Source organism: Emydura macquarii, unplaced genomic scaffold (genome assembly GCF_026122565.2).
Source record: "Emydura macquarii macquarii isolate MOO-44397 ecotype Brisbane River unplaced genomic scaffold, CSIRO-AGI_Emac_v2 contig_3506, whole genome shotgun sequence".
In the NCBI taxonomy this organism is placed as follows: Eukaryota; Metazoa; Chordata; order Testudines; family Chelidae; genus Emydura; species Emydura macquarii.
This window is the reverse complement of record NW_027133643.1, coordinates 10,692,383-10,714,446: the sequence shown is the minus strand read 5'-3', so window position 1 is coordinate 10,714,446 and position 22,064 is coordinate 10,692,383. Positions and strand designations below refer to the sequence as shown.

The following is a 22,064-nucleotide window of genomic DNA, read 5'->3' as shown; positions in this document are numbered from 1 at the left end:
ATGGTATTACATAATATCCATTGCTGGGGTTTATCCATCACCCTCTGTAGTATCTACGATTGGTAACTGTCAGAGACAGGATAACTAACTAGAATTGACTAGACTCTCCCATGGCAATTCCGATGAACAATGTTATCATACCAATCAATCTAGTTTCACCAACCTGCATGAATTCCAATAGTACATAAGCAGCTTGAAGATGAAGTGAAAATTTTCCTTTCTACCGCTCTTTCAGTTTTCATAAACGAAGGAAGAATAACTTACACTAGGATTGACTTTTAAAATGTATGAATTTTTTTTATCTGAAAGTCTACTTTTGATCCTGGGTCATTAATCACACTATCATATACAGGCATGAAAGTTGAGTGCTGCTATATTATGCATCTTAATTTCAACTCCAGCACAGAATAAGGTTCTTACAAAAACTGAAGATTTTTTTAATAGTATCTAAAATTCCTAGATTTATTCTTATATTATTCCACTTTCTACATATTAACTCAACTCCAAGAATGGCCATAGTCATATCCAAATTACTGTATTTCCTTTTAACTAGAGAAGGGATGAGCTCCAATTTCAAATCCAAATTTGCCCAAAGTTTGAGTGTACTATATCTGGATCCACATTTTAATTCAAGACCATCTCTACTTTGACGTTTTGCCCTGGAAAGCAATTCATGTCTGGTAGTTTCTTCAAATATAGTTAATTTTACTTCGGAGAGTTAGTTTACTTATCTGCACATCCAATTCAAATGCATACGCTGATGCAAAGTTGTAAAATGCTCTGGGAAGAAGAGTACAACTGTCCAGCCACCAAATTAAAAATTACTTGCATGTTTTGAGGGCAGTTCATTTTTCTCCTGGGAAAACTCTGCTCTGAGTCAGTTTTGTTTTTACTGAATGCTAAAATAGGTTTGATGAAGGTCTAAGGAGGTCAAGTTACTTACAGAAGGTCACATAAGTGATTTAGTGGCTTAAATGGGAATCAAAAGCCAGTTTTTTGTTCTAACCCCCAGATCAGTTATATAAGACAATGTTTGCCATTTCTATCAATATTGATTACATTTAGCATGAAATGGAGTTGTGAGAATAAGCAAGATGAAAGCAAAGTTAGAATTTTAGGTTTGTCTTTTTAATTCAATCTGATCCTTTAGCCTTTATATTTACCCAAATACAACTTTTATTTCATGCACTGCAGTGTATTAAAATAGAAATAACCAATTGGGGACCTATACTTACCTAATATTAAACTCGTCTTTTTTTTTAAACCCAAATATACATTGAATTTTCAAATCTATTATTTTAAATAAACATACAAAAATGTGAGTGATGCAAACAGCTATATGCTAACCATATATCTGAAAATAAATTAAATATATGAACATCAGTAGAAATTAATTATGAAAGTTCATAAATACACAACACTGCATATACAATGTCAATATGTTAGTGATCACTAAACATGCACCTAAAGTGAAGATTATTTAAAGGGCACAGTCAACTGAAATATAGTAATTTTTTTATAAAAGCAGTATCAATACTATACCTATCTCCAAGTCCTGCCTATACTGGACTTGTTTTTCTCTCCCTTGTTTCTGAGAGAAAGACCCATACAAACAGAGAAGTGAACTTACTATTCTTGGGAAAGTAAAGCTACCAAATTGTACAAAGTAAATAACTTTCAGTTATTGTTTTCTGATTTTATGTGTAAGAATAGTCAGTAAAATAAAATCAGCAAAAGTGTGATATTTAAGTTGACTGTGTCCCTTTAAAATCGCAAACATTCACCCAACAGGTGGCTAGGGATTTTCATACATTCCATTTTTTCCTTACCTGTTGAACTTCACTTTCTCCATTTGAGATTTTTTCCGTGTACACAAAGGAGTTGAATATCCGCTGTAATAAAATCAGAAATGATGGTTAAGGGACATTTGGCATAATACTGATTTAAAGCAATACTGAAGGGGAAAAAAAGATAAGAGTGTAATATGTTAGGAAAGGACAGATTTCATATTATGAGTCATTTAATAATGTTTTTAAAACTATCAACTTTAGCTAAAGATAACCACATTTATGCAAGCAAAATACATGCTTGTAGAATTAAATAAGTAAAGCAGATGTTTATGTTTTTAAAAAAGAAAAATACAGGATGTTATTTGTGGAATGTCTGCTATTTTCTCCAACTGGTATAATTTAAAATAGCTATGCTTCACATTTATAATCTGTTACCTCTGAACACTATAAATTGTTTACAGATACGAAACATTTAACATAATAAAGCTCTTTCAAAAGTTATTCTTTCCATATTCTCCTAGTTTTTAATTCATTTCTGATCCTCCAGTTGTTGTGGTTTTACCTGTATGAAAAGGCTGTGGGCTAAAGGTTACAACATGGGTATCTGAGTTTGGACAACACAAGACGATAACCTGATTTTGTATGCAAGAAAACCTTAAATCTGCCCTATAGGAAGTAAGACTGGCATTGAATATCCCCGTCAGAAGATGCTTGTTTAACAGCAATTGTTATCCGGGTCTAAGTTTCTAGAGTAGGAAAGTAAAGGACTTTGAATGTGTGTATGGCGCCTTTAAAGGCTTTAAAATATCATCAATTTATTTACAATAGTTATATCCCAGCAAGGACTCTCAGGAGCACCTTGTTTAAATTCTGCCATCAAACTCAAAGTGAAGTGCAAGGTAACCTTCTCAAACTGAGCGAGTTCATTATCTCTCTGGGATAGCTCCAGCTAGGCATTTATACTGCTAGTACATCTCTGACATTCAACAGAGCACTGCTAAACAATCCCTGCCACAGATGGTTTATTCCCAGATCTAAAAATACTTCTGATGAGCAGCATTTTGCTTTTGGGATGGAACAGATGGAACTGACTGGTAGGTATTTACAAAGATCCCTGTGGAAGATATTCCTAAAGTTTCCTAGAAGATTCCCCACTTCAAGTAGCAAGTTGAACATGGAACTGCACCATCAGTACACTCAGTAGACCATTCAAGAACGAAGAATAACTATTTCTGATGAAGCACAGCTTAATACATTTAGTCACCCAGGGGTATCACCTCCCCTCTTAGATGTAGTTATGAAATGAATTTTAGTTTTAAATTGGGAAAATAAATGAATAGATTGCCCAGTCCTTTGTCCCACCCCAATCCCACCCTACTGGAACACGAATTCCTGATATATTAGATTCGTCACATGCTGGGGAGAGGGACATTTTAAAATATTTGCAATTCATTGCTGGCATACAATAGCTTTCACCCAGATACCTAACCTCAGGGTGTTTTACAGGAAAAAAGAAGCCAATCATCAGAGGTGCAGTTTGTTGGTTTGCACTTCAGAAACAATAAGGGGAAAATTTTGTTTAAAATAGAAAGGGAGTGTAATGTTGAGTTAATAGATATTACTTCAAATTTTTAAGATGACTAAATACTACAAAAAACAATTACCCCTCTTCCCCAATTCGCAGTGGTCCCTTAAATGTTAAAGTTAAGCAATGTTTAATATTTAGGGCCACATCTTTAGAAAAAATTAACATAAGAAATTATTACTGTGGGATTTTTTTTTTATATATTAAAGTGACTCATTTTTCAGTGATGTTTTCCTTTATTAAGAATCATGTAGTAGTGATGCAGTACAAGACGCAGGCATTTTGCTCCTTATTATATGCTTTAACCAATACAACTCACATTGAAACATTTGCTCCTTGCCCCTCTCCTATCATTTTACTTCCGAGAAGAAAACGGTAAACAACTGCCACCACAATCTAAACTGAAGTTACTCCACAAAAACTGATGGCCCAGGAGGCACTTTAACAATGCAGCATCTCATTTACCAGACCCCCAGTGTTTCATGTGGGGAAGAGAGAGAACCATTGGGGATTACAACCCCAACTAAATGTCAATGACACAAAAGCGGGGTGGAGGGGGGGAGGAAAATCCTTGTTCCATTGAAATCAATGGGAGTTTTGCCGCTGATTTCAATAGTGTCAGGATTTCAGCCAGAGAGTGGACTGCGTGTACATCAACATCGAGCCCAATGCATGGAAATGCAGCAGCAAAAATAACTGTTGGTCCTATTTGGCTACATATGGGCTCTGACAGCTATTTAGAGACACCAGGATGAGGCTTTATACATGGAGGATAAGAAGTTGATGGAACGCTTCCACCTTAACAGCAACGCAATATGTCTGAAACAAACTCCCCTGATCCTCAGTTCAGATCTCCCAAGTTTTAACAGCATAAGTCAGAATTATCTAGAGCTACGTAGGGAGTTTAACATTGAATCAAGTAAAATTTAATAGAAGACGTTTTTCAACAAGTGCAAGAGTTTTCCATGTGAGGGTTTGGCCTATTTGCTTTTAGTCAGAACATACACATACACTGCCAGCAAAAGCAATCTGGAAAATTATAGAGTTTGTTCTGCTTGGCCTATGACCATCACTTTCCCTTATCCCTTTTCCTCTTGAGCACTTCAGGCATTTCAGAAATTCGAACTCAATTTGATAGCAGCATTTGGAAGGGCAGCACTAAACCGCCTCAGTTCACAAATCCCACGGAGCCTAGAAGGATAAAAAGGCAAAAAGCAACTACTCTTCAGACAAATATGAAGACTTCCTCTTCTTTCCAGACCTTTGTTAAAAGCTCTGCTCAGGTACTTAAAGTGCCAACATGTTTTTTCCTTTAGATGAGAAGATAATTTAACATTAAAGGGTGTCACTTGGATGCAAAATGTTTTAAATGAATCAGATTTTTCTCCCCACATAGTATTTAATCTCCAGACATCAAAAGAAACAACAAGAAAACGGTCTGTCAGCTAGCAAGAATGAAGCTTTCTATTCTTAAATACAAATGGATATAAATTGGCCATCAACAAGTTTAGGCTTGAAATGAGACAAAGGTTTCTAACCATCAGAGGAGTGAAGTTCAGCAACAGCCTTCTCAGTGGGAGCAAAGAACCTAACTGGTTTCACGACTGAGCTTGATAAGTTTATGGAAGGGATGACATGGTGAGACTCCCTACAGGGGCATGTAGCCGATCTGCAACTGCTAGCAGCAAATATCTCCAATGGCCAGTGATGCGACACTAAATGGGGAGGGCTCCAAGTTACTACAGAGAATTCTTTCCCAGGTTTCTGGTTGGAGGGTCTTGCCCACATGCTCAGGGACTAACTGACCGCCATATCTGGGGCCGGAAAGGAATTTCCCCCGGGTTAGATTGGCAGAGAGCCTGGGAGTTTTTTGCATGGGTCACTTGCAGGTTTAAATTAGTGCAAATTCTCTGTAACTTGAAGTCTTTAAATCATGATTTGAGGACTTCAGGAACTCAGCCAGAGGTTAGGGGTCTATTACAGGAGAGGGTGGGTGAGGTTCAGTGGCCTGCGTTGTACAGGAGGTCAGACCAGATAATCATGATGGTCCCTTCTGACCTTAAAGTCTACGAGTCTATATGATGACCCTTCACCTGTTCCTTTAAATATAGCTGTGTTTATGAACAATCAAAATACTTAATTAAACTTAAACAATCAAACTTAAATTAGGATTGCACCATTTGGAGAAAGGGATAAATCACGGAACAATTCACAGATAAAGGTCCTCTGATCCTTCCCTCAGGATACAGATGAATTGCACTTCTGCTTTCAAAGCAATTCTATTACTTAGATATCTGTTCCCTATTCAATACAACTACCCAGAATTTTCATCTACAGGAAAAATTATTTCCCTCTCCATATAGGAGAATTTTAATATTACAAAAATAAAAAAACCCGTCTCTGTAAAAATATTCAATTTTCCCTTTTTTATTTGGACTATTCAAGAAAAGCATCTGACTAAGTGGGTTTCTGCCCACGAAAGCTTATGCCCAAACAAATTTGTTAGTCTTTAAGGTGCCACAGGACTCTTACTGTTTGCAAAAAAAGTAAGAAACCTATTAGCCAAACTGAAATTTTCAACAATGAATTCAAACCAAGTAATTCACACTAACTAAAGCTCGCACCAACTGGAGAAAGGGGTAAATCAGAGAGGAATTCACAAATAAGGTTCCCTGATCCTTTTGCCCTTTATTGTTATTTACCTGTGTGCAAAGCACAAGTGAACATTTACATGCTGCATTATTTAATTTTCTAAGCAGAAAAAGCGTCTATTCTCGACTTTCAAAAGAAATTAAAGGAATTTTAAAGGAATTAAAGAAATTGAAGTAAATTTAAGTTCCAGAAACTTACAAAAATTGTTAAATATTTAAGAAAGCATTCTCAGTGTGGTTTAAACAGTGTATTAGCATCTTTACTTTATTCTCTCCACCCCTTGCTGTTTGATTGAGTCTGCTTAACAGATGGCAGCAGAATCCTAGCTCATTTGAAAAGGAACAAGTGTTTAATGAGAGAATCATTCACAATTATTTGTCCTGACCCATCATCCCTCAGCCCAACAACAGCTCTAGGAACATTGGAATTGCTATATTAGGTCAGACTCAAGGTCCATACAATAGTAGCCAGCACCAGATGCCCCAGACAAAAGGTGCAAATAACTCCACAGTAGGCAGATTGGGGTTATCTGTGCCACTCCCCTGAAATGAAAGTGTCATTCTAATTCTAGTAGTTAGAGATTGTCTTAAGCCTTGAAACAGAAGGTTTAATTTCCTTTTCAATACACTCTTCTTGGCATCAACTATTGTTATTCTGGTAAAAGAAAAGACTAGCAGGATCTTATTCAGGGGGACACGGCAATATGCCACGTTTATTATGAGAAAAACACAATTATGTTAATAGTTAATATCTAGTACCTACATACACACACACACCCCACCCCACCCCCCGCCCCAAATGTTCTGCAGTTCATCAGGTATAGTTACAAGCCCTGATCATGTCTTGAGATCGTAGCTGGTGTTCGCAACTCCTGGTGGCTACCTGGCCAGGGAAGCCGGGAATAAGGGAGAGCGGGGTCTCTGTCGGGCACGCACCGATGCTCTTTGATGCTACGCAGAATGTTACTCAAAGCTTTTCAAGCTCACCCACTGTTTTTATAGGTTTTAATTTTGATGGGAGTCTCTGAATCCTGTAGTGTCACACGGCTTCAGGACTCCTGTGTGATCATTGATCACCAGTCAATTGCAGACATGACTTTCATCTTGTCTTGATTATTCTTCATTCTTTTCTTTCTGGGGTGGATCCTTCTTGCTTTTTCAGGGATTTGTCTGCATTCTTCAGCCATTTAGGTGGTACTTGCATTTCATTAAGACAGACCGGCTTTGCAGACTGTTCCCATCACACACTCCCTTCATTCACACATCTAAATGAAATCACCCAGTATACATCTAAAAACAAGTTTCATCAAGAGTACAAAATGGAGTACATTATTCAAGATGGAGTTCCAAATTTACAATATGGAGTCTCCTTGGACATTGGTTACAATGCAATAGGACAAGCCATTTTATAAAGTTACTTGAGTTATGACATTAAAGAACAGATACACAATATTGACTAACAGATACTCTAAAGGCAATTTCTAATGGCTACAATAAAAGAACGAACTACTTAAAAGACAGACAGTTTCTTTCCATGATAATAATAAAAGCACAAGTGATTTAAACAGTAGAAGCGCAAGCAGCAAGTGACTTGGAGACAGCTTTGTCAGTGGTAACTAAAAGGAGCAGCTAGTCACAGCTCTACCAAGCGTCTCCTAATACGCGCACAGAGCGATTTTATGAATGAATCAATTAGCGCGGTTTATGAATGAATCGATTAGTATGGTTTTAGTGTGTATTATATTGACAGTAAAGACAATTCATTTGTAATATAAATTCAATTAATTTTATCTATCTGTACCCCTACATTACCATCACACTTTGGATATTCTAGTAGTTATCCACGTCTTTGAATCTTGCTTAATTATGTAACCAAGTACTTCCTTTTCTCAGTTTTAAATTTGCAGTCTTTCAAATTCACAGGCCCTTGTTCTTGTGTTATGTAACAGAGAGTAGAAGCTCCCCATCTACATGTTCTACACCATTCATTATCTTAGATACTTTTATTTATGACCCCACTTAATCATCGTCTTTCTAACAATGCCATTGTTTTCAGTCTCTTCAGATGAAAGCTTTTCCATCTCCCTTCTCTTGTCACCCTTCTCTGATCACCCTCTAATTCCACCAGGTCGTAAGCAGGGCTGAGGGCTCAAGTCATACTGGAAAGCTCCTGGAACAGCATTCCAGTGCCTCCTTTTTCAAGGAATTGGTCACTGATCCTAAGTGAAAGTCGTAAAGACTTATCAATAAGTCTTAAACAATGGTCATCAATAACTATTCTTAAAAGTCACACTAGACCATTTTAGATTTTTTGTACAAATATACAATATATAAATATATAAATAAATATATTTGAAAGTCTGGAAAGTTAGAGCTAAGTTTCCACAAACAACCTTAACTCTCCTCATGTATCCCTGAACACCTTAATTTTTATATTGGACAGACATTGCACTCACTCAGTTTATCTTTTCACATATAGTAGAACCTCAGGGTTACGAACACCAGAGCTTCAAACTAACCGGTCAACCACACATCTCATTTGGAACCAGAAATACGCAATCAGGCAGCAGCAGAGACACACACACAAAAAGCAAATACAGCACAGTACTGTATTAAACAAACTACTAAAAAATATAAATGGAAAGTTTAAAACAAATTTGACAAGGTAAGGAAACTTTCTGTGCTTGTTTCATTTAAATTAAGATGGTTAAAAATAGCATTTTTCTTCTGTGTAGTAAAGTTTCAAAGCTGTATTAAGTCATTGTTCAGTTGTAAACTTTTGAAAGAACAACCATTACATTTTGTTCAGAGTTACAAACATTTCAGAATTACAAACCTACATTCCCGAGACGTTTAAAAACCTATCAACCATAATCAAATCACCCCATAATCTTCTCTTTAAGGTTAAGCTAAATAGATTGAGTTCTTTGATTCTCTCTCTTTAAGATATGTTTTCTAATCCTTTAATCATCCTTGTGGCTCTTCTCTGAACCCACTCCAATTAATCACCATCCTTCCTTAATTGTGCGCACAAGAACTGGACACACTATTCAAACAGCAGTCACACCAGTGCTAAATACAGAGGAAAAACAAACCCTCTACTCCCACTCAAGACTTCCCTGTTTATGCATCCCAAAATCGCATTAGCTCTTTTGGCCACAGCCAAAGGAATTTATGTTCAGAGGATCATTCATCACAACCCCCTAATTTCTTTCAGAGTCAATGCTTCTCGGGATAGAGTCCCCTATTGTGCAAGCATGGCCTACATTCTCTATGGTGAGCTAGCTTTTCAGACCACTTCTCAAACTCCTGGATGCAAGTTATCTGGACTTGACAATTTAAAAGAGTCTAACTTCAGTAGCTTCTGTTCAACAGCCTCCAAAGATACTAAATCATAAAGTAGCCAATGAGTACGACTTACAGTCAAATAAAGACAAAAAGTATCTGGATTTATCGTATGGAGTCAATTTAGCATGGTGCTGTCTGCCACGTTCATTCAAAGCATCAACCACAAGGGAGCTGGGAGATGGATGAGAAAATAAAAATTCAGAGTCCTTGGAGGGGACGTAATATTTTTTATCCACCCTCTTACAGGTGGGTGGTGCTGTGGCCAGGGAATGTCAAATTATTTTTGCAGGCTCTAACAAAAGCTTCATTAATAGGTAGCACAATGCGGGCAGATGATGAAGTGTGCCTATTGTCAAGTAATTTATGTAACTAAGTAATTAAACTCTTCCAGTGGAATTTGCAAGGAGTCTGCTATCCTTTTAATGAGGTACTGGAACTATTTAAAATCATCAGCTAAGGACAGTGAAGAAGGCATGACAGCTTCATCTGGGGAGGAGGAAGAGAGGTTAGTTGTAGGGGTAATCTCTTTGTCCAGCCTTGTTTCCTTCTTCTCAAATGTCTCCTCTTGTGGATCAGGAACCCTAGAGCGAGGGCCTACTAAGAATTGTCTATTACCCAAACAAGAAATACTAGGGGTCCTGGAGAATTGCTGGCAGTAAGCCATTCAAGGGTCCCAGTATGGCCACTGAGGTGGTAGATAAGGCCTGGGTGGAGGCACCCAAGGGTGTCCATGAAGTGTGTCTCTCACGAGGATAGTCTGATTCCTTAGGGGGTCTCAGGATAGAAAGTCCCTTTGTAATGGAAGGGAGAGCCCTGGAAAGAGATGTGGGAGACGGATGAAATGTCCCCATTATCTTACTCCTTCTAGTCACTTGGTAGCGGTGGAGCAGTCATAGAGGTAGGCAGAGACTCTGCTGTTACCGGCTGAATCTCCAGGGATCAAGAGGTGGTCAGGACCGAGAATGGATTGGTGTAGAACAAGGGAGGTTCAGACATTTGTTACCGCTAAGTCCCGAGGAACCCTTTTGGTACCAGAACAATGGATGGTACCAATGAGGAAAGTTGCGCCGTTGTACCTGTGGTAGAAGGTGCCAATGAAATTGAAGGTCTCATGCGCTCCGATGAATGACCAAGAGGTCGGTCTGGTCCTTTGCAGAGCCAAAGTGCTGGGTATGAGAGGTCCTAGTAGACTCTGTTGGTACAGATTTAGAAGAGCTGGTCGTCTTCTCTGCTGCTCCGATCGCCTGATGGTACTGATCTTCCGGAGCCAAAACCCTTAGTACACTTAGGCTTACTGGTCGTCCCGATACCTGAGGAGCCTGCAGCCTCAGGGGTACCAAGTCGGATATTGGTAGGTGCCAACGTGGGTGTTTGAATCAGAAACCATATCCTTGAGGTAGATTCTGTACCTGGAGAGCTTTAAGACTACTTTCTAGAGTCTTTTTGAGAGGATTTGAGAGATTTCCTCTTCGATGCTCTAGGGGAGTGCTGCGCCAAAGAGGTCAAAGCAGTCAATTTATTCAGAGACCATTGTATGGGAGGGTCTCCTGGCTGGGATCAGAAGTTGGTCAAAACAAGTTCTCCAACATGAGGAGACATAGTTCAAGTTCCCAGTTCTTTCTGGCCCTCGATTTTAATTACAATCAAAAATTACACTTTTGGGGGACATGTGACTCCCAAGGCACCAGAAACATCAGGCGTGTCTGTCACTGACTATGATAGTCTCTCACCATGAAAAGCAATGTTTACGCCGAGGAGAACTGGGCATGCTCTCCCAGAGTTTAAATTCCCCTCAGGGGGAAATAGGTGGAAAGAGAATGGTCCTTATCCTAAAAGAATAAGTAAAATCTTTTTATTTTAAGATTTTTTGTTTTGTTTAAAAAAACCCCAAAAAACTAAAAAATGATTACAGTTTCCTTTTTGTTAGCTAACTAAGAACTAACACTAACTATTAAAAACAAGAGAAAAATACAGCTGAGTTACGCTCAGCTGGGATATTGCTGAGGTAGTTGAGAAGGAACTGAGGATGGTTCGCACGTACAGCTCCATACATTCTTGATGCAGGGCACAAGGCTGCAGGGGACGCATGCCTGGGCTGAACAAACACTATCGCCTAAAAATCTCTGAGCTGAGGCGCATGGGATGCAAGTGCATCCACAGTGGCACTCCCATAGGGACACTACTCAAAGAAGAACATGATATTTCCCCAAATACAGAACAAAAACATTTATTGAACACTTCTGTCCTTTCTGCACCACTACTGATAATGCTCCCACTTCCATCCAGTAATGGACGAATATCTTCATCAGGATTCTTTTTGTTTCTAATAAATTTTAAAAACTCCCTCTTACTCTCGCCCTTCGCCCCCTAACTCTGCCAGCCATAAACTTCTCCTTGTGTCCCTTTGCTTCCTCCATCAATTCTCTACAATTTCCAACTTCTGACCTATATTCACCACCATCAATTTCCACTTTCTTCCTTTTGTTATGTATTATTATTTTTTATAGCTGCCTCCACTTCCTCTTTAAAACCAGGTCAATTTTTAAACCAGCACAGCCTTCTTCCTCACTTGTGGGATTGTGGCTTTCTGGGCACCTAGTAAAGTGTTCTTATGATTCTCAATTATCATTCACATTTTTCTGATTAAGTTCCTCCTCTCAGCTGATTTGGCTCATAATTGTTTTCAGCTTTGTGAAACTGGTTTTATTAAAGCGCCGTGGATACATATTACTGGTCTGGATTTTGTTCTGCTTCCACATTATAAACGGGATCAAATCACGATCACTTCCAGCTAAAAGCTACCATTAATTTTTAGTTCTCTGATGAGCCTCGTACCCCCTACTATAGTAGGTCTTACGCTAACCAAGAATGTTGTCATTATGCAGTGGCCACTAATCTAGCCAGAAAACCTTCACACTGACTCAAATTAGCTAGCTAAACATCCAGCCTCTTTCTCAACAGATACAGACCTGCCCCTCCCTCAGTGACATTCCTGGTATAGTCAACAAGCAACATTTTGATGCATCTTAGCACCTACACATAGTCTTCAAACATAACACACCATAAAGCAGGTCACGACAAGATACAGAGGCAGAGTTAATGTTACTTATGGAACCTTAGCTCTGAATTTTCAGATATTCATTCTCCCCACCCATACAGTTCTCCTCAGTCTTCTGTTAAAACAGCTATACACCAGTGAAATGTACAAACTCTGGCAGACTTCATAACCTCCACAAAGACTGATGAATTCCTGCGAGGGTGTGACAGGGTGCTGGGCAAAAGAAAGCAGAGCCAGCCCTCTGTCACCTAAGCCTGAATTAAGGGGGAATTGGAGCCAACTGAGTAAGCCTGCATTTAGTGGGCCAATAATGAGCAGCTGCTGGGCTCGTTAGCCAGGGGCTATAAAAAGCTCACAGGAAGGAAGATCAGGGAGGAAAAAAGTGAGAAGCCAAAGAGGCAGGACGAGAGTGAGCTCTCCTAGGTTGGTGGCTGAGACTGCGAGACCCCTCAGGGCGGTAAGTGGACTGTTTGTGCATAGAAAGTGGTGGGCGAGCAACCTGTAAATAAATCACACTGGTGGGAGCACGAAGCTGAGGTCTCTAAGTGGTTTGTGGGCACAGTGGACCTGAATAGAGGAGGGCCCTGCATGAACCTGCTACAGAGGGTTATTGTCTCATTGTTCTCTCGTATTCCCCCATTTATCTGTCTCTTAGGCTGCAAGCTCTTTGGGGCAGGGACAATCCTTTTGTTCTGTGTTCGTAAGCACCTACCACAATGGGGTCCTGGTCCATGACTAGATCTCTGTGGTGCCATGTAATAAAAGTCAATATAATAAACAATTATCAAGTCTGCAGCATGGACTCCTATATGCCTACATAAGAGCCCAACTGTACACGTCTTCTGGACCATACCCATATCATCTGCTATTCAAAACTCTCTCCGCACTACTCCTATACTTGACCCTCCCTGTCCCTTCAAATCAGAGCACAGTTTATGATACTCACATTGGAGTTTAGAGAGGAGAAGATTACAATGTCTGCAGGGGCTAGCGTAGAACTTCTAATATTCAGCAAGAGGGCTGGGGGAACCAAACAAATGACAAAATATTTATAGTTTCCAGAAAAGTTCTGTGTGCTAGCTTTGTGTGGATAAGTATATGAAACAACTGGAAGTCTTTATAATACAAAACCCAATTTGCCCAAACAGAAATTTTCAGAAAGTTAATACTCTACTTTTCCAGAGATCTGTAACTCAAAGATGGCAAGCCTGATTAACTTGCAGCTTCCCAAACAAAGCTCTTCTTTAGCATCTAGTCATGGTTTGGGGTTTTTTATGTACTTCCCATCACAGCTGTCTTGACCCACCAATGGCTTTGACGGCCTTAAACCGATAAAGTAAACAAACCAACAACCAATTTTCAGGGAGAAGGCAGCTTCTGATGCCACCCAGCTCATATAGTGAGGACTGGAATGGGACTTTGAGGCTTAACATACAAAATTTGAAGCTGAGAGTAGTGAGGGGAATTTGTTTGTTTTTTAAACTTGGGAAACAGCTTTAAACTGGGCTCAGAACAGCAACTAAAATGTTCACTGCTGAGTTGTTTCCTCAGCTCCTGAAGATTGAAGTGAACCTAGCAGCAACATACTGCTGTTAGAAAATAATCACATTTATGTAGGTTTGTGAAAGTACCATTGTATCTCTCCATCAAGAATAATACCGGCTCAGACTGTTAGTCAAAGCAGTCAACCATTTGCACGTCAGTTTTGCTAACCAGAATTAGAAATGGCAGACTAGAACTGAATCCAGCTTTCACACTGGATGGCATTTTTTTCTGCTGAAGATAAAACATATTGACAGCCAAAGACTGTCAGAAAAAAAGAAATTGATTTAAAACATTTGTGCAACGTTCAACCAATGGTAAATGAAGAGCAGCTGATTTGGCAGTTACATAAGAAGACCTATTTTTAAAGAACTCTTTATGGTCCCTGTAAGTGCTTTGTTTCCAGTTTCCTGTGAGATTTTAAATAACTGCTGCCTCAGACTTGACAGTAAAACTCTCCACTAGCAGACCACCGTAGCCTGTCTCAACACTAGACATTTCTGTGAAAAATTTCCAACTGTTGCTATCACTGGTTCAGCTACCACGGAGGGAGCAACAATAGGGCAGACCGGGCTTTAAGTGGCTGATGCTCTTTTAACATGGTCTGCGCAGGGGCTTCCCCCAGATTGTTACCACTGGTGGAGCTACTCATGGTAACTGTGGTGGGAAATATTTTTGGGGGAAAGCACAGCACAACACAACAGCACAACACAACACAGCACAACACAACACAACAGCAAACCCTTGTGGGAAACAAAGCCCCAGGAGACAAATGTTTCAAAGTTATCCACTATGTTTTCCAAACCAAATGGAGTAACAGGTCATTGTAAGGTCAATAGATCCATTTATTCGAAACAAGATGTCACTGTCTACAATGACTTTTTCCCTCCCTACACCTGTTCCTTGTTCCTGAGAAGTGCCTCTTTCCAGCCTAAAAATTTTTCACTGAAAATCTTAGGGCCTATCTATATGAACACTTAGTTTATGGCAAGCTGAGATGTAAAACTACCCCGCAGCAGTAGCCCGCTCATTACTTGGCCGAGTGCACCTTACCACCACACACTAACAGTTTCTTAATGTGCTTTGAAACTGGAGTAAATCAAAGTGCACCCGGGAAGTTTCAGTGCACATCGGCAGGATCCACTGCGAACTAAGTGTTTGATTACACAAGCCCGCAGATTCAGCAGACACAAATGGATTCAGGAAGCTGCCTTCTGTAGCTGCATATCATATTTTAGTTGGGATAGGAGAAGAAAAAACTCCGTATTAGAAAAGTGCGCAAATCAACAGCAATAGCAAAATGCACGTGTCAAATATAAGCATTAAATAAGGTACTTTTTAATTTTGGCCGCAACAAAACGGAACCAGTTTCCATCAGGAAGGGTAAACGTTTTAAAAAGTAGGAGGCAAACCATATTTTATATATTTTTTAATGTAAGTATTTCAGAAAATAACCTTTTAGGAGAGAATGTAGTGGCTTCTTTTGGGCGGTTATTTTTGCAACGCTTTAGGCCACACTCACCTTGTGTTTTATTATTTTATAAACCCCACACGAGTAATAGATACTTTGCAGGAAACAGAGGGAAACGTGGCCCCTGCCCGAAAGAATTTACAATATACATTCTAAATGTGACAAGCAGACATTACAGCCAGCAAAAGGGCAATCAGGCAGGTTAGAACGGGGGTTATAGCAGTACAATTTTACAGTTACTTAATTCAGGGAAAACAGCCAGTTCTGGGGCACCTTAAAATGACTAACAAATTTATTTGGGCATAAGCTTTCGTGGGCAGAAACCCACTTCGTCGGATGCATAATTTAGGCAGGTGCACTTCTTGGTGGTTCAGTTACAATTATTGATTCACTTACTGTGTACTAAAGAAAAAAAGGTGCTTTCAGGAAGGTTTTTTCTTTTAGACGTTATTGCTCTTTATTACATTATTCATTAAGCACAGTGTGCTTGGCATTGCACAAGACAAAGGAAGACACAGTCCCCTGCCCAAGGAACTTATAATCTCAACAGACAGAGAGAAGTCAGACACAGAGATCACAAGCTAAAGAGGATCAGGCTAGGCCACTGTCTGCACGAGAGGCAGGGCTTGGATGGCCCTCGCCTCTGAGTTAATACCAACCCAGTGCCACAGCATGTACTGCTGAAAGCGCAACCTTTAGGGTGAGAAATTAAAGATTCAGTGCTGCTGCTCACAGGAGCAGAAGTGCTAACCTTGCTGTCCTGGCCTAGTTTATTTACAATTACACAGCACCCACCTAAACCTTCAGTTTCTTATTTTGATTTCACTTTATATATTTTTTAAAAAGCATCAGTAAGATCACAGCATAGAGTGCAAACATCAGAAAATCAATGGCCCCAATGATGTGTACACTTGTGCGAAAGACAGCCTGATCTAACTGCATTGGAGTCAATGGCCCCAAGTGCACAGTCCTGTTTTTCAGAGCAATTCCAGCCTCACATGGGCCCTGGGACGGCAAAGCTCTTAGGCATGTATATAATTTTAAGAATGATATTATTCCCATTGAAGTCAAGGGGACTATCTGTATGATTAAAATTATGCATATGCTTTGCTGGATTGAGACCATGAGAAGTGAGAGAGAGAGAGTCCCAGTCAGGTGGTTATTTCTGAAACAGTAAAGGACCATCACATAAGGCAAGACCCTACAGTTTTGAAGTGCAAGAGACACACAGAGATACAATCTTTGCCCGAATCTTTATGGATTAAGCTATATACACTGCCCAAGTAAGCTGGTCTACAAAATAGCTACATGTTAAGGAATAGAGAAAATAGACGTGCATGAGGGCAACAATCCTGGCCTTGGCTGGGAACGACAAATACATAGTCATCACTTGAATTACAGAGATGACACTTCACACCACCAAAAGTCCTCCAGGTGAAATCTTGACCCTCATTGAAGTCAATGCAAGTTTTGCCATTGAGGTCAATGGAGCCAGAATTTCACCCTGCCTTTTAACCAGTGATGGTGTATAGCTTAGATGACCTTCATGAGTTAAGTCTACAACCCAATTTGCATCTTGTAGTACCTCATTTCAATCACACACAAAGGTGATGGAAATTGAAGAAAAACCTGCTGGCTAGCAATTTTTTTGCTTTGGAAAGGAAAAGGGTGGTGGGAGGGACAGAAGAGAGAGAAATTGTCAAGGAGAACCCAGGGCCTCCTGAAAAACATTTCAATAGGCAGTCCTCATAACAGCACTCAGTAAAAAAAATTCCTGGCCACCTACAAGCTTCTCTAACCTCTTGGCTTATTCTCCAGGATGCCTACCCTGGCCTTCAACATGTGAATTCTCTTTGGCCATGCCTACAGCCAAATTACGATGGCCACTGATTGCAAGTTCATGGTTGGAGGCCTGCGTGCCATCATTAATTACTAAGTCACTTCAAATTCATGGTCTCTCCTAGAGCCCATTCCCTACAAAACATCAGATATTTGAGACATTCATTTATTACCTCTAGCTGCTGTATATGATAGCCTCAGCGTTGTGTTGAGGTCAGGAGCCAGGATGATAGATACTGCCAATGAAAGTTTGAACTGGAAAAAAATTTTGTTTTAAAAAATAAAAAAATGGGATTGATATTATTTGGCATCAGGCCTGAAAAGAAGGAAAGTTCTGAAAAATAAATATTTAATTGGGTTTGGTCAAGGGGAATTTCAGACTGGTCAGCCACACCTCAGTCCTTGGAATAATCATGGAGCAAGTCCTCAAGGAATCCATTTTGAAGCACTTGGAGGAGAGGAAGGTGATCGGGAACAGTCAGCATGGATTCACTAAGGACAACTCATGCCTGACCAACCTGATTGTCTTCTATGATGAGATGACTAGCTCTGTGGATGTGGGGAAAGTGGTGGACATGATTATACCTTGACTTCAGCAAAGCTTTTGATACAGTCTCCCATAGTATTCTTGCCAGCAAGTTAGGGAAGTATGGGTTGGATGAATGGACTATAAGGTGGATAGAAAACTGACTAGACCATCGGGCAGTGATCAGCGGCTCAATGTCTAGTTGGCATCCGGTACCAAGTAGAGTGCTACAGGGATCAGTCCCGGGACCAGTTTTGTTCAACATCTTCATTAATGATCTGGAGGATGGGGTAGATTGCACGTTCAGCCAGTTTGCTGATGACACTAAGATGGGGGAGTGGTAGATATGCTGGAGGGTATGGATGGGATACAAAGTGACCTAGACAATTAGAGGATTGGGCCAAAATAAATCTGATGAGATTCAACAAGGCCAAATGCAGAGCCCTGCACTTACGATGAAAGAACCCCATGCACTGCTACAGACTGGGGACTGACTGGCTAGGCAGCAATTATGCAGAAAAGGACCTGGGGGTTACACTGGACAAGAAGGTGGACATGAGTCAACAGTGTGCCCTTGTTGCCAAGAACGCTAATGGAATATTGGGTTGCATTAGTAGGAACATTGCCAGCAGATTGAGGGAAGTGATTATTCCCTTCTATTCAGCACTGGTAAGGCCATATTTGGAGTATTGTGTCCAGTTTTGAGCTCCCCACTACAAGATGTGACAAATTGGAGAGAGTCCAGCGGAGGGCAACCAAAATCATTAGGGGGCTGGGACACATGACTTAGGAGGAGAGATTGAGGGAACTTGGCATGTTTAGTTTGCAGTAGAGACGAGGGAGGGGAGATTTGATAGCGGCTTTCAACTACCTGAAGGGGGGTTTCAGGGAGGATGGAGCTAGGCTGTCCTCAGTGGTGGCAGATGACAGAATAAGGAGCAATGGTCTCAAGTTGCAGTGGAGGAGGTTGGATGTTCAGAAAAACTAGGTTGGATATTAAGAAAACCTTTTTCACTAAAAAGGTGGTGACGCATTAGAATGGGTTACCTAGCGAGGTGGTGGAATCTCCATCCTTAGAAGTTTTTAAGGCCTGGCTTGACAAAGCCCTGGCTGGGATGATTTAGTTGGGGTTGGTCCTGGTTTGAGCAGCGGGTTGGACTAGATGACGTCCTGCGATCCCTTCCATCCTTCATCTTCTATGATTCTAAGTTGAAAACAAGATTTATTTCCAGTCTAGGCTGTAGTTAAACAAATCTCTTTCCACAGTAGTTCTTGCAAAATACACTTCAATTTCATTTGGAAATTGTATTCTTTTTCACTTCCTGTCTTAATCTATTGTGTCATGTTGTAGTTTTCTTTTACATAACTGCTGCATTTTGCCCTGGAGGTGGCTACATTTCACCAGTCGGTAAAAACGATCACACACTCTGATCAACTTTGCAGGAAAGTTGTGAGGCTCTAATGTCATTTGCGAAGCTTTCTGGCAGCTTTGGATAAAAAAAAAAAAAAAAAAAACTAAAACCAACACACTAAAAACCTTGACAATTAAGCAATTTTTGGTTATATCATAAGCTAACATGATACAAGAGATCTGGATTTTTTTGGTGGTAAAATTATGCAAAAAGTATTTATATAGTTAACTATTACTCAAAACAGAGTATCAAACTTAATTTTACAATTTTTTATGAAATTTAAAATTCCCTAGATTTCAAGATTTAAAAAAAATATAATTACAATATAATACAAATAATATAGTTTCATCATATGGTGATGACAACACTCCTTCCATTAACATTCTCCTGAGATAGTGTAAACAGAAGCTATTAAAGACAGATATTTTAAAATCAGCGGGTCCATAGAACATGCTTTCAAGAGTTTTAAAAGAGTTGGCAGAGGAGCATGCTGGATTTTTAATGTTGATATTTTGTAAGTCTTGGAGCACTGGGGAAGTTCCACCAAACTGGAAGAAAGCTAAGATTGTGCCATTTTTTAAAAAAACGTAAACAGGGTGACCTGGGTAATTTTAGGCCTATCAATCTGACATTGATCCCAGGCAAGATAATGGAGTGGCTGATACAGGACTGGATTAATGAAGAATTAAAGAAGGGTAATGTAATTAATGCAAGCCAACATGGGTTTATGGAAACTAGAGCCTATCAAAAAAAAAAATCAAGATAGTTTATGACTTGGGCTACCTGGAGGTGTTTTGGTTGATACAGATAATAGTGCTGATGTAATATACTTAGCCTTCTGTAAGATGTTTGATTTGGTACCCCAAAACGTTTTGATTAAAAAACCAGAATATACAATTATCATGGCACACATTATATGGATTAAAAACTGGCTAAGTGATAGGTCTCACAATGCAACTGTAAACAGGGAATCATCATCAAGTGAGTTTGTTTCCACTGAAGGCCTTGCAGGGATTGGTTCTTGGCCTTACACTATTTAATATTTTTGTCAGTAACCTGGAAGAAAACATATCACTGATAAAGTTTGCAGATGACACAAAAATTAGGGGAAGTAGTAAATAATGAAAACGACGGGTCACTGATTCAAAGAGATCTGCATCGCTTGGGAAATTGGGCCCAAGTAAACAATATGCATTTTAATACAGCTAAATGTAAATGCATAAATCTAGGAACAAAGGATCTAGGCCATATTTACAGGCTAGAGGACTCTATCCTGGGAAGCAGTGACTCAAAAGATTTGGGGATCGCAGTGGATGATCAGGTGAACCTGAGCTCCCAGTGTGACTCAGGGTACGTCTACACTGCAGCTGGCTCATGTCAGCTGACTTGGGCTTAGGGGATCCGGCTAAGGGGCTGTTTAATTGCGATGTAGACTCCTTATGGGGTCCCAGAGTCAGGCTCCAACCCGAGCATCTACACGGCAATTAAAAAACCCCTTAGCCCAAGCCCCATGACTTATCCACTGTGTCCAGAAGAGCTAACATGATCCTGGGATGCATAAACAGGGGACTCTCACGTAGAAGTCAAGAGGTTATTTTACCTCTGGACTGGGTACTGGTGTGACTGCTGCTGGAATACTGTCTCCAGTTCTGGTGCCCATAATTCAAGAAGAATGTTGATAAATTGGAAATGGTTTGGAGAAGATTCATGAGAATGATTAAAGGATTAGAAAACATGTCTTAAAGTGATAGACTCAAATAGCTCAATCTTTTTAGCTTACCCTTAAAGCGAAGTTAAAGGGGCATTTGCATGAAAAAATATTTAATAATGGGCTCTTCAATCTAGCAGAGAAAGGTATAACGCAGTCCAATGGTTGGAAGTTGAAGCTAGACAAATTCAGACTGGAATAAAGTGTAAATTTTTAACACAAAGTAATTAGCCATTGGAACAATATACTAAGTGTCATTCTGGATTCTCCATCACTGGCAATTTTTAATATCTCCCACTGTGGTATCTGAGCACCATGTATGGTGTTTAGAAGCAAACACCATCTGACAGGATCAGTTCTGCCACGTTGTGAGTAATGTTAGAAGAGATGCTGCCTGTTATCTTGTGGTCATCATTAACATGGGAAGTCTTGTGCAAACAGGCAGGCCATGAACTAGGCCCCAGAAGTGTCAAGATTCAGGTTCATCCTGTTCTCTGGTGGTACAAAGCCACGTAGATAGTATTTATAATCTGACAAATACAATAGGACATGGGATATAATGTCCTTCATATAGAGCAGCTCATTGTTTCAACAGTTACATGAACAACCACAGAGTAGTAATTAGGTATGACATTTCCTGAAAGCAAACACTCAAGTTGGAGTACAATACTTCTAGATATGTCCCCTTAGGACACTGCAGGACTTTACAATGAGACAAAAGTAAAGGAATACTGAAACGCTTCCAACAATACAAATCAAGGTACTGGATTTTTTCCCCCTCCTTTTTAAAGGGGGGCAAAAAAGGGGTGGGGGAGAAAATTAGTTCCATATGTTAAAAAAAATTCAGCATTTAGCCAATGTAATTTGACTAAAGATATACTCATGACATTGTGCATGGCAGTATTTCAGAAAAGGAAAGTTGTGTTACCCAATCTTAAAATGTAAAGCAGATGGTGGAAGTAACCCATCAACTCACTAGGACTTGCCCTCCCTCCCAAGCTTTACAAGAAAATAAGTTATATGTTCAGTCCTACAAGATTTCAAACCCAAAGTATTCATTAGGATTTCTTCATGTTTATGGTACCCTTAAAATGGATTCTTTTTCTGTAGGTTGCTCTGGCAAGTTACACTTTG

General features: G+C 39.7%; 1 protein-coding gene across 2 annotated transcripts in view; it reads right to left on the bottom strand.

Moving 5' to 3' along the window:
- Window positions 1-22,064, bottom strand: part of CACHD1 (cache domain containing 1) — a 186,423-nt gene that overhangs the window by 106,165 nt on the left and 58,194 nt on the right. For both annotated transcript variants that reach the window (XM_067535461.1, XM_067535462.1), the window contains exon 2: window positions 1,830-1,892. In XM_067535461.1, coding sequence (XP_067391562.1) covers window positions 1,830-1,892 — 63 coding nt within the window. The remainder of the gene's footprint in view (window positions 1-1,829; window positions 1,893-22,064) is intronic.